This window comes from Bison bison, unplaced genomic scaffold, assembly GCF_000754665.1.
Source record: "Bison bison bison isolate TAMUID 2011002044 unplaced genomic scaffold, Bison_UMD1.0 scf7180017864263, whole genome shotgun sequence".
NCBI classification, from domain to species: Eukaryota; Metazoa; Chordata; class Mammalia; order Artiodactyla; family Bovidae; genus Bison; species Bison bison.
This window is the reverse complement of record NW_011494835.1, coordinates 8,551,029-8,570,484: the sequence shown is the minus strand read 5'-3', so window position 1 is coordinate 8,570,484 and position 19,456 is coordinate 8,551,029. Positions and strand designations below refer to the sequence as shown.

Below are 19,456 nucleotides of genomic sequence, written 5' to 3'. Positions count from 1 at the left end.
ACCTATATAACAAATAGATGCATAAAAGAATGTGATCCCCCAGTATTATGTACACACACACACACACACACAGTGTAGTAAGCTTTCTTTCTATATTTTCTCTCTGTACAACGCCATTTATCCAGCATTTTAAATGAGAAATCTATGTCATCCTCAACTTTGCCAGTCATCTTCCCATATCAAATTAACCACCAGATAAAAATCAATGCTAACAGCCAGGTATATATCACTACCCTCTCATTTCACTATCTCAACACAGCCATCCACCATGTGAATCACTACATATCACCTCATGACTTCTCCTGTCCTCCCTTTCCCCACATTCCATCCATTTGATTCACAGCTTACTGTCCTATTTTCCTGAAATTACAAAACTGTTCATGAATCTTCCATTTAAAATATACTAGTTCATTATCACCCAGATAAAAACTGCTTTGCTTGAAACTTCATGGCTTTGCACATCCTCTTTACGTATAATGTTCTACTCCATTTGACAAACACCTACTCTTTACTCAAAACACAAACACATTTTAGAATTCTTTCCTGACTTGTGTCATTCCCCAAGCAGAATCAACGACTTTCTCTTCTCAAGTCTCACTGTACCTTATTTGGATATCATTTTATAATTCTTTATATATTTGTATCATCCATCAATGTGTAAGTCCTTTGATTCAGAAAACTTTGTACTATTCATCATCTTTCTAGCCACAGCACGGTATTATTAAATGCCAAACACTGTATTAAGCAGTGTGTGTGTGTATGATCACATTTCACTGAATTTTCACAATGACGTCTTTAATGATATTATTATTCATACTTTAGAGATTTAGATGGAGAAGAAAATGGCAACCCACTCCAGTATTCTTGCCTGGAGAATCCCAGGGACGGCGGAGCCTGGTGGGCTGCCGTCTATGGGGTCCCACAGAGTCGGACACGACTGAAGTGACTTAGCATTAGCAATAGCATTAGAGATTTAGAAGGAAAAGTATATAGGCTTAGAATGGCAAAGTAAGTTGCCCAAGCTCACACAACTAGTTGTAATGGAGCAAGAAATTGCAGTGTGATTCTAAAACCTGAACTCTTTACCACTAAAATACAAATAAATCTAAGAATGCTTTATTTATTTTACATAGTTCTTACATTTTTACCACAAATATGACTTCAGTATATATAAAACTCACTAATAATAGTACAAACTATTATACAATTACACTTGAAGAAAGATGCTCTTTTAAAAGATACTGAATCACTGTTTAAGCAATAGGAAAAAAAAATGTTTCCAACTTCAACTTCACTGCTTTTCTCACACAATTTTCTCAGTTCATATTTTAATGATTCTCTTTTCCTCCAACCTTTCTTGACATCTTTTCTTTCTCTTTGAAATCCATAACTTAAAACTTAGAAAAGATATCTTAAAAAATAAGAAAAGTGATCACTCAGATTTCTAGATACAGCAACCATAATTCAAACAATTAATTTGTGTTTGGGGAGAAAATAATTTTCTGCAAATCTTCCTAAATGTTTATCCTCAAAGTTCATTTCTTTCAAGATAACCACTACATACTGCTAGCTGCAATAAATTACCAAGTATCTGTTATAATGTCCACTAATCAGGTAGTTTAATAAATATTAAAGGCTAGCAATGAAAAATGAAAAGGTGAAATTTTGGGTCAGAAATATGGAACCATTCACCCTAAAAGAAAATCACTAGAATTATTGTAATGATGGACTTCAAAAGTAGTCACAAAAGGCTACATATTATTTCTGCCACTTATGTCGTTATTAATCTTTTTAGCATATTTTTACTTATTTCAAACTACAACTTTCTACTTGAAGATTTCTATTTAATATCTTAGGTAGATCTTTCTACCTAATATTTACTTCAGACAAGTATATTATTTTTAGGTATATTCTAATCTATAGGAAAACCAAGTTTATTAATTACAACTTTAAAATAACTTTAAAATTCTAACAGTTTTCATAAATTTATATATTGATAGATAAATGAAATGAAAAATCTATAACTCAGTCTGCAACTAGAATTTAAATAACATTTTAAAATATATGGTTCCAAGTTATTTCTATCTGACAGAACTTTCAAACAAATAAAACTTCCAATTTAGGTTTGCTCAGGGTAACTACAAGGCAAATTTTCATACCACATAATTTTTAACCATTTATTTTAATGAATATGGGAAATTAACAAATAAACAAGGTTTTCTGTCAATAAAGACTCAAACTATTGGCGCCACCTAGTGAAATTTTGAAAAAAGAAATGGCCACCCATTCCAGTATTCTTGCCTGGAAAATCCCATGGACAGAGGAGCCTAGTAGGCTATAGTCCATGGTGTTGCAAAGAGTCGGACACGACTGAGTGACTTCATTTCAGTGAAATTTTACTCAGATTTTTAACTGATCAGGAGCTATTTACAGAAATTTCTTAAGTCTTTTATTACCAAGTCAAAGAATCTCAATAGAAATAACTTAAGTATTTATATATATTAAAGACTTCGTTAATATTAAAGAGAATACTAACAAGAATTTTCATTGCCAAAGGCAAGACATATTCCTGTGGAAAACATTCAGGTTGAATAAAAGTTAATATTTGGATTTATTTTCTTTTCTCATGTATATATCAGCTATCAGTTCAGTTCAGTTCAGTTGCTCAGTCGTGTCCAACTCTTTGTGACTCCATGAATCGTAGCGTGCCTGGCCTCCCTGTCCATCACCAACTCCCAGAGTTCACCCAGACTCACGTCCATCGAGTCAGTGATGCCATCCAGCCATCTCATCCTCTGTCGTCCCCTTCTCCTCCTGCCCCCAATCCCTCCCAGCATACTGAGATATAATTTTGTGCATTATATCTTATATAATTTATCCATTAAAATGTACAACTCAGGTGTTTTTAGGGTATTCACAGAATTAAAAAACCATTAGAGATACATTTGTATTTCTTAACAGAATTTATCAGTAGAGTCAAATGCCAGAATAAATTCAAAAGATATATTGTAATAATATTGTGCATACAACCGAATTAAATAGATTCCAAGGATACAATAAACAAAAATCACAATCATTCATATTATCATATTTATATTTGAGTTATGAATATTCATGTTATATTCATGTTATATTCATATTATTGGGTTTCCCAGGTGGCTTAGTGGTAAAGAATCCCCCTACCAATGCAGGAGATGGGGGTTCGATCACTGGGTCAAGAAGATCCCTTGCAGAAGGAAATGGCAACCCACTCTAGTATTCTTACCTGGGAAATCCCATGGACAGAGGAGGGCTACAGTCTATGGGGTCACAAAAGAGTGTGACATGACTTAGCGACCAAACAACAACAATTCATATTATTATATATTGTATTTTGCTGTACCATCAGAAAATATTTACATCCAAAGACATTAGAGCATTTACTTGCCTAATTATTTTATTGCTTTAAAATTTATCCATCTAAGGCAATATTATAAATGGGAAGCAAGAGAAAACCTTAGAATTCTTTCTCTAAATTCATATTTTAAAATAAAACTGCAGGTACGGGGAGGGAGGAGGGAGGAGGGTTCAGGATGGGGAACACATGTATACCTGTGGCAGATTCATGTTGATATAAGGCAAAAACCAATACAATATTGTAAAGTTAAAAAATAAAATAAAACAAAACTGCACATTTTTCAAATTTGTAATCATTCATTCAAAAAACATTATGTATCTTACTCCACTAACTATAGGAATACAAAAAAAAAGAAAGTACAATGAAAGATCCCTGTTCTCTAAGAATAATGGTTTAAATGGGGACATAAGATAAATACATTTTTAAAAAGATTTCATATACAAGAAATAAGTTATTTCTTGTATATGTTATTCAAATTAATCATAAATTGAGAGAAAAACAAATCAAATTAACAGAACTCCTAAAAGTCAGTAACAAAAAGACAATAAAAATTTTAAATGGGATAAGTCTAGTTAGACATTACTCTAAGGAAGATATACAAGTGACCAATATGTGTATGAAAAGATACTCAATATCATTAATGTTTTAGTCAGTTCAGTCGCTCAGTCGTGTCCAACTCTTTGCAACCCCATGAATCGCAGCACACCAGGCCTCCCTGTCCATCACCATTAATGTTTAGGAAATGTAAATCAAAAATGCAAAAATATATCACTTCACATCCACTAGAATGGCCATAATCAAAAAGAAAAACTATAGCAAGTGCTGCAATGGTGGAAAGAAATTAGAACCTTCATATTTTAGTGGTCACAATATAAAATAGTGCACCTGTTTGTACCACAAAAAGTTAGAATTACAGTATTACAAAGCAATTCTACACCTACCCAAAAGAATTGAAAACATATGTCCATACAAGACTCATACACAAATGTTCATGGCTTTTTTCTTATGCTTTCACTTAGCATATTGCTATACTTACTACTTTTATTCTTAACCAAAAAGTGATTATGACCCAAATGTGTGTATACTAATGAATGGATAAACAAAATGTGGTATTTCCATACAATGTAATATTATTCAGCCATGAAAAGAAATAAAACACTGATACATGCTACATCCTAGAAAACACTATGCCAAATGAAAGAAGTCAATAAAAGACAAATGTGTATGATTCCATACATATGAAATGTCCAGAGAAACAAATCTACAGAGCCAGAAAATAAATTATTGATTGCCTAGAGCTAAGAGGATTGGAGGGGGATGGAAATGATTAGGGTGAATTAAAATATTCTAGAATTGATTGTGGTGACAGTTGTACAACTCTGAGAACATACTAAACCATGAAATTATATACTTTAAATAATTATATTACACATGAATTATATCTGAATAAAGCTATTTTTTCCAACAAAGCAAACCTCTAAATTAAAAAGAAGTAAATTTTGAGGTTGGGTCAAGACAGTGGAGTACAAAAATCTTGAGCTTACCTCCTCTCATGAGAACACCAAAATCACAACTATCTTCAGAACAACCATCAAGGAAAAAGCCTGGGAAGATCTTCCACAACTAATGTCATAAAGAAGGAACCATGAGACAAGGTGGACTCCAGAGAAAAAGCAGTAATTCTGTAAGTGCCTGAGCCAGAGCTTCCTGCTAGTCCTGGAGAGCCTCCCCTGGAGCTGCTGCTGCTGCTGCTAAGTCATGTCAGTCGTGTCCGACTCTGTGTGACCCCATAGACAGAAGCCCACCAGGCTCCTCTGTCCCTGGGGTTCTCCAGGCAAGAACACTGGAGTGGGTTGCCATTTCCTTCTCCAATGCATGAAAGTGAAAAGTGAAAGTGAAGTCGTTCAGTCGTGTCCGACTCTTAGCGGCCCCACAGACTGCAGCCCACCAGGCTCCTCCGTCCAGATCCCACACCCAACTGTGTGAAGAACCCCCCACAAACACACAAATAGTCTGAAACAAGCTCTGAGATCCCTGGGCCCTACTGCCAGACTCCAGGAACACTTCTGCCTGCCAAGAGTCTGACACTAACCCCAGGAACAGGCATCACCCACCAGTGGGCAGGCAACAGTCCCAGAGTCTTCAGAACCGTACACTGCCCACCACTGAGGCAGTACTAGCCCCAGGGTCCCCTAGGGTCCTGAATCTAACCACCTGGTGACCAGACTCCACTAAACAACAGCCAGTAGCTCCCACACAAGGTGGGGCGTGGCAACCCACTGGACGAGGGGCCAGCAAAGCCTACCCGAACACTTACAAATAAGGACACACCAGCCCTCATATGAGGAACCCCTCCAGCATATAGCTTGGGTGATAAGAGGAGACTGTGCTGCTAAGACACATAAGACATCCCCTACAGAAGGTCACTTCTACAAGGTTGAGAAACATAACTAATGTACATAAAAATACATAGAAAATAAATTGAAAAACTAATACATAAAAATAAAATTGCAACCTAGACAAAATGAGGCAGTGATGAATATGTTCCAGGGAAAGGAACAAGATAAAATTCCAGAAGAAGAACTAAGTAAAGTGGAAATAGGCAATCTACCAAGAAAGACTACAGAGTAATGATTGCAGAGATGACCAAAGAATTTGAGAAAACAGGTACACAGTGTTTAACAAAGAGTTGGAAAATATAAGAACAATCAGAGATGAAGAACACAATAACTGAAATGAAAAATACACTAAAAGGAATTAAGAGGAGACTAAATGATACAGAGAAATGGATCGGACAGAATAATAGAAATCACTGCCACTGAAAAGGAGAAAGAAAAAAAGAATGAAAAGAAATGAGGGTGGTTTAAAAGACCTCTGGGACAACATCAAACACATTAATATTTGCATTATAGGGGTCCTAGAAGAATGAGAGAGAGAGAAAGGGCCTGAGAAACTACTGAAGACATGATAACTGAAAACTTCCCTAACCTGGGAAAGAAAACAGACATCAAAGTCCAGGAAGCACCAAGAGTCCCATACAGGATTAACTCAAAGAGGAACAGGCCAAGGCAGATTGCAATTAAAATGGCAAAAATTAAAGATAAAGAGAAAATATTTAAAGCAGTAATATCAGCCACAAAGCAAGCCTTGGTAAATTTAAGAAAACTGAAATCAAATCAGGCATCTTTTGTGACCACAACACCATGAGATTAGAAATCAACTATATGGCACCCCACTCCAGTACTTTTGCCTGGAAAATCCCATGGATGGAGGAGCCTGGTAGGCTGCAGTCCATGGGGTCGCTAAGAGTCAGACATGACTGAGCGACTTCACTTTCACTTTTCACTTTCATGCATTGGAGAAGGAAATGGCAACCCACTCCAGTGTTCTTGCCTGGAGAATCCCAGGGACGGCGGAGCCTGGTGGGCTGCCTGCCGTCTATGGGGTTGCACAGTCGGACACGACTGAAGTGACTTAGCAGCAGCATAAGAAAAAAACTATAAAGAGCACAAACAGTATGTTATGAGTCACCAATGGATCAATGAAGAGATTAAAGAGGAAATTTCTTAAAATACCTAGGAGAAAGAAATGGCAACCCACTCCAGTGTTCTTGGGGAGAATCCCAGGGACGGGGGAGCCTAGTGGGCTGCTGTCTATGGGGTCGCACAGAGTCGGACACAACTGAAGTGACTTAGCAGCAGCAGCAGCAGCAGAGACAAATGAAAACGAAAATAACGACAATCCAAAACCTATGGGATGCAGCCAAAGCAGGTCTAACAGGGAAGCTTACAGTGATACAAGCTTAGAAACAAGAAAAATCTCAAATAAACAATACCAAGAGAAACAAGAACAAAACACAAAGTTAGTAGAAGCCAGCTGATGGAACTGCCTCTATTTCATGTTACTATGCCTCCCTTGGAGAAGGACCTGCCACAGCCTCGGCTACTCACCACTCAGGGCTGGATCCGCCACCCACCATGCACAGCCAAGACCCTGGCTCTGTGCCAGTTCTCTGTGTGGCCTCATCTCAGACACTGGCAGCACCACTGCAGCAGGGATGTGCCTATACCAGACCAGCTCCAAGAGAACACCCACTCCCTTTCCCAGGGGATCTTTTTCTAGGCACAGAGACAAAAATGCATGGGGAAAATCACCTTTCTCATGTGATTTTCTTCTTTTGTCTTAATAATTGAACTTTTACTTTAGATTAAGTATTCTATATGTCTTTCATAACTTAGCTATGGACTGAGGGATGACGTCATGCAGGCAAAATGCCTTCTACAATTTTCTACGTGACCATCCTTAGTTTTGAAGCTCCTTGAGGCCTCCGTGGCTTCTTCATTGCAGAGCTTTCCCAGAGCTATTTTCATCAGGATATAGTTGTTTATTGAGTGTTACTATTTTATGGGGAATAAAGAATGTTGAGACTCGTAGTTCACCATCTTGCTGATATCATTGCCAGAAAATATTTTATGTTTAAAAAACTTGTTTCCTGACTTCCAGTCTCCAGTCCCACATGTAAGAAACTTTAATGTTGACACTCTTCCCTGACAACAAGTAAAAACCTGAACAGCATGAAAAATCAAACTCTTCTTGAATCCATGAGAGAGCAGAGAACCCAGGGCAAAATGGCTGCCCCCTAGACTGGAGAGACAGACAAGCCAATGCAAGAAGTCCCAGCTTACCAGAGCAGAAACTTACACGTAGAAACCACTGTGGGAACCACTGCCAAGGCAGGAAAATCTGAACTATATTTGATGTATTGCTGGAGGCTCCATGCAGACAAGTCTGAAAGTTAAAAACTCCAGGGTCTCAGTCATAGAGGAGGACCCCACAATTTTCATCTACTCCAGGAGCTCAACTTAGATTCTCACAGTAAATACTGGAGTAAAATCCCCTTAAGTTTCTGGCAGAGACAGAGAGAAAGGAATCATTTTGAAATATACCAGAACACTCTGTTTATCTCAACAAAGCCTGCTCTCAGGAGAATATCATTAACCACAGTCTAAACTGCTGCATTATTATTCACATCTAGTAAACTTGGTATAAGAAAAAAAATCCAGTCTTGCCCTCCACACAAAATAAAGAAATTACCCAACTCCAGGCCCCACTAGCCATTCTATTTCAGCTAAGGAGAGAGAAAAACACTGAGAAACACTTGTGAAGTTCACAGTCCAGAGACACGGGCTCACTAAAAGACTAAGACCTAGTCATAGGATTGTAGAACACTCCTCCTTCCCCAGACTACATTACGAAAGGCATATTTTCATCAGTTTCTTTACCTGATAAATCATGTCAAGTGCTAGAGATTTAATGCTTTTGTCCCTGAAAGATACACATTTAAACCTACTCTCCCAATGTGATGGTATTTGAAGGCAGTGCCTCTGGGAAGTGATTCACTCATGAGGGTAGAGCTCTCATGAATGAAATTAGTGCCTTTATTAAAAAAAAAAAAAAATCCCAGACAGTTCCCTTGTTCCTGCCACTATGCAAAAACACAACAAAAAGATGTCTATGAGTAGGACATAGACCCTCAATAGGCAATGAATTTGCTGGCACCTTCATCTTAGACTTCTCAGCCTCACGGAACTATAAGAAATACATTTCTGTTGCCTATAAGACACGCATCTATGGCATTTTTCTATAGCAACCCAAGCTAACTAATACATCCAGTTATCAAGAAAAAATGACACCATATATTAGAAAACAAAAACTCCTTTAGAAGAGGTAGTAAGCAACACAACTGGGAACCGGGCACTGCAGAGATGGTGGAATCAATCAGATTGGGAATTTAAAATATGTATGATTAATAAGCTAATTTATCCATTACAGGACAAAAATGACAGAATATAAGAATAGATAAGCAATGGAAGAAGGGAGATTAAATCCTAAAAGAAAAATTTAAAAATAAATGTCAGAGACCAGAAACAAGAATACAAGTGAAAAACGCCTTTGTAGGTTTATCAGTAAACTGGAGAAACCTGAAAAAACAATCTCTAGCCTTGAGGATATATCAATAGAAACCTCCAAAACTAAGTAGCAAAGAGAACAAAAACTGGAAAAAAAAATCAAAACAGACTATCCAAACACCGGTAGACACCTCCAAAGGTTTTATATATGTGTCATGATAGTACTGGGCTTTCCAGGTGACTCAGTGGTAAAGAATCCATCTGCCAAACAGGAGACGTGGGTTAGATTCCTGGGTCAGGAAGATCCCACTGGAGAAGGAAACGGCAACCCACTCCAGTAACCTTGCCTGGAGAATTCCATGGACAGAGGAGCCTGGTGGGCTACAGTCCATGGGACTGCAAAAGAGTCAGACATGTCTTAGTGACTAAACAACAATAACAACTGGTAATACTAGAAGAAGAAGAAAGAGAAAAAGGAACATAAGAAACATGCGAAAAAGTAATGACCAAGAATTTCCCCAAATTAATGTTGGACATCAAACCACAGATCTAGAAAGCTCAGAGAACACCAATGTCCCCGAAACAAGGATAACTGTTGAAAAAACTACACCTAGGTATTTTGTCTTCAAAATACAGAATTAGATAAAGAAAAAGTCCTGGAAGAAGCCAGAGGAAAAAAACACCTTACATAAAGGGGAACAAAAATTACACTTGACTTCTCCAAAGAAACTTTGCAAGCAAGAAGAGAGTAGCGTGAAATAAAGTGTTGAAAGAAAAAAAAAATCTAGAATTCTGTACCCTATGAAATTATCCTTTAAAAGTGAAAGAGAAATACTTTCTTAGACAAACAAAAATTGATGAAATTTGTTGCTAGTAGACTTGCCTTACAAGAAATGCTATGTTTCTTAAAAAGAAGGAAAGTAATAGAGGTCCAAAATCTGAATCTGCATAAAGGAAGAGAACTGAAGCATGCATAAGTAAAGGTAAAACAAAAAGTTTTATTTTTCTTATTCTTTATGGGTCTAACAGAGCCATTATTATTTTTCTCAAATAATTATTTTGCTCAAAATAATAGCAACAATGTATTCAATTATGTATGTGTGTGTGTATATATATATATATATACACACACACATATGCATATGTTTCTGTATGCTTAAATACAAGTGAAATGTATGACAACAATAATGCAAGCAATGGAAAGGAAAAACCAGAATTTTTTTTTCAATTATAAGGTACTCACACTACCCATGAAGTAGTGCAGTATTATTTAAAAGTTGACTAGAATTAGTTATAAACTAGAACTAACACTTAAAAAGTCAAAAACGAAGTAAAGCTATATTCTAAGAAAGGACAGAAAAGGAATCATACAAAATACTCAATTAAAGCCACAAAAGGCAGGGGGAAAAATGTACAACAAAAATATCAATAAAGTGGGAGGTCCTTGATGGCCTAGTGGGTAGGATTCTGGGTTTTCACAACCATGGCCTAGGTTCCTGAGATCTTACAAGCTGTGCAACATAGGCAAAAAAAAAAAGAATAAGGGCAAACAGAAAACAGAATTGTATACTAATTCCACTATATCAATAATCATTCATGTCAACTATCTAAATGCACTAATTAAAAGCCAGATTTTCAGAGTGGATCAAAGATATCACTATACTTGTATAGTAAGCCTTGTCTACAAAAATCCCACTTTAAATATAAAGGCATATAAATGTAAAGTAAATGGATAAAGGACAATATACCACAATACTACTAATACAAAATACTAATCAAAAGAAAGCAAGAGTGAAAGTGTTAGTTGTTCAGTTGTGTCCAACTCTTTGCGACCCCATGGACCGTAGCCCACCAGGCTCCTCTGTCCATGGAATTTTCCATTCAAGAATACTGGTGTGGGTAGCCATTTTCTTCTCTGGGGGATCTTCCCAACCTAGGGATCAAACCCAGGTCTACCTGCACTGCAGGCAGATTCATTACCATCTGAGCCACCAGAGAAAGCTCTTTATTCAGAAAGAGTATACTTCAAAGCAAAGATAATTATCAGGGATAAAGAAGGTCATTACATAATGGTAAAGGGGTCAGTTCTCTAAAAAGACGTAATGATCATTAAGGTGTAGGCACCTAACAACAGAGCATCAACTAAATGAGGCAAAAACTGATAGAATTGCAAGGAGAAATAAATGAATTCCCTATCACAGTTGGAGACTGCACCCTCTCTCAGAAGTGGACAGACCAGTGGGCATAAAATCCATAAGGACATGCTTGAACTCAGTAACACCATCAGTCAACTAGATGTAGTTGACACCTACATGCTACTTCATCCAACAACAGCAGAATACATTCTTCTCAAGCTCACACAGAACATTTACCAAGATAGACCACGTTTTGAGTCATAAACACACTTTCACAAATTTAACAGACTAGAAATTATACGACATCTGCTCCCAGACCATGTAGAACTAAGTTAGAAACCAAAAACAGAAAGATCAATGGAAACTCACAAAATACATGGAGATTAAGCATCACAATTCTGAATAACACATGGGTCAAAGAAGAAATCCCAAGAGAAATTTTAAAATATTTTGAACTAAATGAAAATGAATACAGAAACAATCAAAAGTTGTGAGATACAGGATAAACAGCTCTTTCAGGAAAATTTATACCACTGAAAACACATATGAGCATCTAAGTTACCAGCTTAGGAAAAAATTTTAAAAGAGCAAATACAAAATAAAATATTAAATACCAAAATAATACCCAAGAAAAGAAATTAAGAATTAATTATAATTAAGAATTAGAGAAAAAAATCAATGAAAATTTATAAACCTCTCACCTGGCAAACTAAGAAAAATGAGAGAGGACATAAATCACTAATATTAGAAATGAAGGGGGAGACATAAGTATAGACCCCATATACATTAGAAGAATAAAGGAGTGTTATGAACAACTCTATGCCCATAAATTTGATAACCTAGATGAAATAAACCACTTCCTTAAAAGGTTCAGCTGCCAAATTCTCATAAGAAGAAACAGATAAACTGAATAGGTCTAAATCTATTAAAGAAATCAAGACAGCCTTCCAAAACTAAAAGTACCAGACCCAGATGGGTTCACTGGTAAATTCTACCAAACATTTAGGGGGAAAAATTATACCAATTCTCTACAGTATCTTTCAGAGGACACAAGTAGAAGGAATACTTCTTAACTCATTGTATGAGGTCAGCATTACCTTAATACTAAAACCAGACAAACACATTATAATATAACAGACCAATCTCTCTCATGATTCTAAATTAACACTTCTTTTATCTTGTTTGAGATTTATAATTATTATTCTATGAAAACAACTGCATTATATTTCCCTGTTAATATATCTTTTTATAATAACTCTATAAGCAATATTTTTCACTGCTGATCAATATTCAGGGGAAAACCAAGTAAATCAAGTGCAGAGAAAATTCTTATTGAAATACTCACTGATTTCTCAATTGAGAATCATTTATCCTTACTCTAAATGGATCCACTTTGAAATGTTTATCCTAAAACCTTCAAGTTTTTAAGTTTAAATATAAACTTTAAAAAAATCCAAGGTTTCTGTGACTACAAAAAATCCAAGGTTTTTATCACTACAAGTTCCAAATGATTAAACTGAAGCATAGCTACAAAAAAAAAAATTTAATGGCATTTAGAGTTTTATATTAATAAATATAATCTACCTAGAACAATGAAAATAAAAACTATGTACTATTCGGACTGTACCAAGAATATTATTCTTAGTTCTCAATCTCATATTTTAAAGAGAGAAAAAGTCAAAAACTGAAGATCCCTAGATAACCTCAAAGGAAGATAAGTTATCTTGAAGTTAAATACTGAGAATAATCAAAGGTATTTAGAACATTTATCCTTACGAGCAAAGATTTAAAGGCAGATTCAAAAGAAGTCATAGGAAAAGGGAGAATTAAGAAGACAGCAAGCAGGTAAATTTAAGTCAGTTTAGGAAGGAAATTGTAGGAAACAGAGCAGTCTACTACTGGAACAAGAAACCTCACGGGTATGGAGTTTTTTAATCACAAGAGGTGCTCAAGCAGAAATAGTGATCACCTGAAGGAAATTTTAAATACAGTTCCTTAGTTCCTTCAACATGGATGGAGAAGCCTGGCAGGCTGCAGTCCATGGGGTCGCTGGGAGTCGGACACGACTAAGCGCCTTCACTTTCACTTTTCACTTTCATGCATTGGAGAAGGAAATGGCAACCCACTCCAGTGTTCTTGCCTGGAGAATCCCAGGGACGGCGGGGCCTGGTGGGCTGCCGTCTATGGGGTCGCACAGAGTCGGACAGGACTTAAGTGACTTAGCAGCAGCAGCAGCATTTCCTTCCACAAAATTCACTGAATGACAACTACCTACCAAGCACAGTACATTCAAGAGTACTCTAACTTTGTTTTAAGATTTAATTATCTTAAAATCTAGAAAGCGGATGAAATGGTTAATTTTTAACGTACCTCTTTTTCCTCCTTCAATATTTTTACTTCATAAAGTCGTCGGAGATTTGAGCAACTATTTTGCTGTTGATCTTTCTTGATGTTCACATTTTCATAACGAGGTGACTTTTTCCTTTAAAAACCAAGAAAAAAAATTTATTCTCAATTTCAAATATATAAATGTCTATATAAGCTAAAAGAATATTTTTACACCAACATTTCCTGCTTAAAAAGTATTCCGCAAAATCATGTTATTGATGATAAACACATCCGGGTGTTGTTAAGCCAATATATCCTTAGTAAGTGCTAAGTCACTTTAGTCATGTCCAACTCCTTGCAACCCTATGGACTGTAGCCTGCCAGGCTCCTCTGACCATGGAATTCTCCAGGCAAGAATACTGGAGTGGGTTGCCATGCCCTCGTCCAGGGGATCTTCCTGACCCAGGGATTGAACCTGTGCCTCCTGTGTCTCCTGCATTGCAGGCAGATTCTCTACCTGCTGAGCCATTGGAGAAGTCCCAAGGGAAAAACAATTAATGCTACTTATGTCACATAACAATCAGAAAAAAAGGCATAAAGAAATCTTTGAAAATGAAAAGGAAGCTTATTTTCCCTGAAATTTACACAACCTCAAGTGAGAATAATAAACCAAGTAAGCAAGGAGTAACAGCTCTGGAGTCAGACAGCCTGATGTGAATCCTAAGATTGCTACCTACTAGCTACGTGACCTTGCACAAATCGCCTAACTTCTCTAAACTTCAGATTTGACTCTTCTTCTGTAATTAGAAATATTAATAACCAATCCTCATGGTCGTAATGATTAGAGCAGATAATTATATGTGAAGTGTTTGGTGGCATACATTTTTTCTAATTCTTAAACAGAATTCTGGGGAAACAGTTTCACATTAAACATTTCCAATGAGCTATGTTGAACATAAGCAGATTGTAAAACAGATAATAGAAAAACAAATGCTTAGGTTACATAATTTTTTGTTTACACATTACTATGAGTTAAACAATGCATAGAACATCTCAGTTCACTATTAAAGGCTGACTTCGTTGATTTTTTTTACACGAAATTCAACAAACATTTCCAAAACCTCAAATAGTTTTATGGATAAAAATATTTATATTAGGGATATCAAAAGAGTCACATATCATTTAGGTCAGTTTCCCAAATTAAAAAAAAAAAAAAAAATATAGGCCTATCTTTCCATTTAGAATAGTCAAATATTTCCATTTTTTAAACTTTTTGTTTTGTATTGGAGTATGGCTGATTAACAATGTGATAGTTTCAGGTGAACAGCAAAGGGACTCAACCATACATCTACATGTATCTTCTTCTTGTTCAGTTGCCCAGTCATGTCCGACTCCATGTGACCCCATAGACTACAGCATGCCAGGCCTCTTTGTCCCTCACCATCTCCCAAAGTTGCCCAAATTCATGTCCACTGCATTGGTGATGCCATCCAGCCATCTCATCCTCTGACATCCTCTTCTCTTTCTGCCCTCAATCTTTCCCAGCATCAGGAACTTTCCCAATGAGTCAACTGTTGGCATCAGATGACCAAAATCCTGGAGTTTCAGCTTCAGCATCAGTCCTGCCAATGAGTATTCAAGGTTGATTTCCATTAAGATTGACTGGTTTTATCCTCTGCTGTCCAAGGGACTCTCAGGAGTCTTGTCCAGCACCACAGTTCAAAGGCATCTGTTCTTAGGCACCCCACCTTCTTTACAGTCCAGCTCTCACAGTGTATGTGACCAATGGGAAAATGATAGCTTTGACTTTACAGACCTTTGTCGGCACAGTAATGCCTCTGCTTTTCAACACAATGTCTAGGTTTGTCATAGCTTTCCTGCCAAGAAGCAAATGTCTTCTGATTTCATGGCTGCAGTCACTATCCGCAGTGATTTTTGGAGCCCAAGAAGAAATCTGTCACGATTTCCACCTTTTCCCCCTCTATTTACCATGCAGTAATGGGGCCGGATGCCATGATCTTAGTTTTTTTAATATTTATTTTTAAGCCAGGTCTTTCTCTCTCCTCCTTCATCCTCATCAAGAGGCGCTTAGCTCTTCTTTGCTTTCTGCCATTAGAGTGGTATAATCCGCATATCTGAGGTTGTTGATGTTTCTCCCACCTATCTTGATTCCAGTTTGTAACTCATCCAGCCCAGCATTTCTCAGGATATGCTCAGCATATAAATTAAACAAACAGGGTGACAGCAGACAGCCCTGTCATACTCCTTTCTCAATCTTGAACCAATCAGCTGTTTCATACAGGGTTCTAACTGTTGCCTTTTGACCCACATAGAGGTTTCTCAGGAGACAGGTAAGATGGTCTGGTATTCCAATCTCTTTAAGATCTTTCCACAGTTTATTATGATCCACATAGTTAAAGGTTTTGGCAGAGTCAATGAAACAGAGGTAGCTGTTTTTCTGGAATTCCCTAGTTTTCCCTGTGATACAGCAAATGTTGGCAATTTGATCTCTGGTTCCTCTTCCTTTTCTAAACCCAGCTTCATCATCTGGAAGTTCTTGGTTCGCATAATGCTGAAGCCAAGCATTCAAGATTTTAAGCTTGACCTTACTAGCACAGGAGATGAATGCCACTGTCCGATGGTTAGCACAATATTTAGTACTAGCCTTCTTGGGAATTGGGATGAGGATTGAGAAGTATAATTACACTATACTTCTAGTGTAACTACACATATCTATGCTCCCCCAAACTCCCCTCCCATCCAGCAAGTACTTCCATTTTTATACCATATCAAATCTCCCAGAGTAATTATGACTCAATCAATAAACAAGAAGTAGTAAAGAAAAAATGGTAGAAAATACTACCAGAAGGAACCAAGACAAGTCCAAATAAAAGATACAGTGAAGGCAGCAAATCAAAGAGTAGACAAACTATGGAAATGATGAACTGTCTGAAGCAGTTAGGAGTGCAATCTATATGGATATATTCCTACTAGCAAAGGGAAAATGCAAACAGAAGAAAAAGAAGAAACAAGACAAATAACAAAGATAAAAAAGAAAGTAACATTTAAAAACTAGGATGAGAATGGGAGCAGGACAGGGCGAGAGAAGTAAAAGTGACTGCTATAAAGAAAATAGCAAGCAAAATTAGAGCAACATAATTAGAATACTGGTCATGCCTGAGGTACTCAGTTAGATGTGTACTGAAATGGATGGAAAACGACCATCACAGAACTACATACCCTAAAAAAGGGTTAATTTTACCGAATGTTAACAAAACCTCAATAAAACTGATAGACAGGAAGACAGATAGGGAATCAAGAAGCCAAACTGAAAGAAGAAAGAGTGAAGTACTAACAGAAGTATTATGTCAAGGGAATGAGCACCATTAAGAGCATTCGACAGACTTTGCTTTATTTGGAATGACAAAGATTAAATTTAGATCCCACTGCTGTATATCGGAGAAAGCAATGGCACCCCACTCCAGTACTCTTGCCTGGAAAATCCCATTGATGGAGTAGCCTTGTAGGCTGCAGTCTATGGGGTCGCTAAGAGTCGGGCATGACTGAGCAACTTCACTTTCACTTTTCACTTTCATGCATTGGAGAAGGAAACAGCAACCCACTTCAGTATTCTTGCCTGGAGAATCCCAGGGACAGAGGAGCCTAGTGGGCTGCCATCTATGGGGTCACACAGAGTCAGACACGACTGAAGTGACTTAGCAGTGGCAATCTGTGTATACATGTTAAGTTTATTCATGTTAAGTTTCTAGTGTAACTACTAAAAAATAAAAATACATGGTATATCTCCCGTACTAGGAAAATGAAAAAAGAAAAGGACAATAGAACAGGGTATAAATTCCCCCAAACAAGGACCACGTTTTATTCTTTTTATTCTCAGTTACTAAGTTCATTACTAGGTTATAGCAAGAATTCAAACAATGTCTGTTCAATGAATGCACAGCAGCAGGGGAGTTTAAGCAAGACTCTAAGCTATGTCCACTGCTGGTATGCACGTGCATCTGACTGTATCCAGCAAATTAACTGGAGGTAATCATTGTGGGACTTCCTGTGAGAAAATTCATTGTATGAGAGAGAAAGGATCAGGCACATAAGCTGGAACCTATTAAAAAAAAAAAAAAAACTAAACCATGGAAAGCAGTTATAGCTTCTGAGAACATCGTATTTATTAGTCAATTTTGCCCTCCATGGACTCATATCTAAGACCGTACTTGTGTCTAAGATAAGAGTAGGAAAAAAATAAAGACAGTTATTTTACAAGAAATGTATTTCCTAGTTAGACTTTGTAAATATTACCTTCAACCTAATGTTATGGCTCTGACTCAAAGTGAGAATGCCTTCTCAATCTATCATTAGTCAGAAGAATGGACACCAGAGCCAGGAACAAGATACAGAATCCTGGGATCACCTATTTTTATATTTTTCCTGAACTTTTGTCTATCTTGTAATTAAAGACAGCATATTTTAGTACTTAGACATATGGGCTATATATCAAGTTCTGCCACTGAATAGCTACATTATATTAAATATGTTATTTATTCTCTGACTCATTTTTCACTAATAAATAGACGTAACAATAGAAACTACACAGAGACTTGCAAATATTAAATGAGTTAATACATGTAAAACAGGTAGCACAGGATCTGGCAGACTGAAAAAGCAATAGTTTTCACATAGGTTAGCCTAAAGTATAACATTTCTGTAAGTCTTTTATACTGATTTTTCCTTTCATAACAGCATAACCTAGTCTAAATTACTAGTAAAATCTACAGTAAAAGTATACTATTTTTTTACTTACTGGGTTATATCATATTGTCCAGGACCAGGCCCTGACGTTATAGGTAATTGGAGTCTTCCCAAAGAGTTGCAAAAATGTATCCCCTTGTATTTCAAAGTTGCATTGGAAAAATCCTTTTTAAAAAAAGGGAGGATGAGACATAGTTTATATAAATCATGAAACAAAGTTTAACTTTACTCAAGTCTAAAGCAAGGATAGCCTTAGTCAATGAGTTTCCCCTGGTAAATGCTAGAATCTTCTCTGATATAGGTTATCATGATAACTTAGACAACCTAAGTTATCGCTGTATCCTATTCCACTCCTAAGTCACCCAGGATTCCCAGAGAAGGACCTCTAGCTTAGCATGAAAGTGAAAGCTGCTCAGTTGTGTCTGACTATTTACGACCCCCTGGACTGTAGCCCGCCAGACTCCTCTGTCCACAGAATTCTCCAGGCAAGAATACTGGAGTGGGTTGCCATTTCCTTCTCCATCATAAACTCAACCAATACGAACAGCTTTGCTCTAGGCAGTACACTCAACAACCTAAATCCTTAAGGGTAATGAAAATCAGCTCCTTACCATTTAAATCAGGGAGGAAGGGCAGAATTGCATGCTTTAGGGAAAGTCTAACACAGATGACTAAATTAAATAGAAATTAAATTAGAATTCAAACATCACCAACAGATACTAGATAATGTCTAATTACTTGATATTTAAGTTATAAGATATTCACATAAAATTTTCATATAGTAACAAATACACGACAAAAATTAAACTCAATTCATTTTATAGTTACTATTTGAGATCAGGATCAGTACTTTAACACCAAAGAAGTCATTTGTGACTTAAGAAATCAGCAATCATCTTCCTTCACATCCACTATAATAAATA

General features: G+C 36.7%; 1 protein-coding gene across 1 annotated transcript in view; it reads right to left on the bottom strand.

The window, feature by feature from the left end:
- STPG2 (sperm-tail PG-rich repeat containing 2) overlaps positions 1 to 19,456 on the bottom strand; it is a 368,665-nt gene that overhangs the window by 313,446 nt on the left and 35,763 nt on the right. Inside the window, exons 6-7 of the mRNA XM_010848351.1 lie at positions 18,586 to 18,698; positions 13,812 to 13,923 (exon numbers count right to left, since the gene is read on the bottom strand). Of these exons, the coding sequence (XP_010846653.1) occupies positions 13,812 to 13,923; positions 18,586 to 18,698 (225 nt within the window). The remainder of the gene's footprint in view (positions 1 to 13,811; positions 13,924 to 18,585; positions 18,699 to 19,456) is intronic.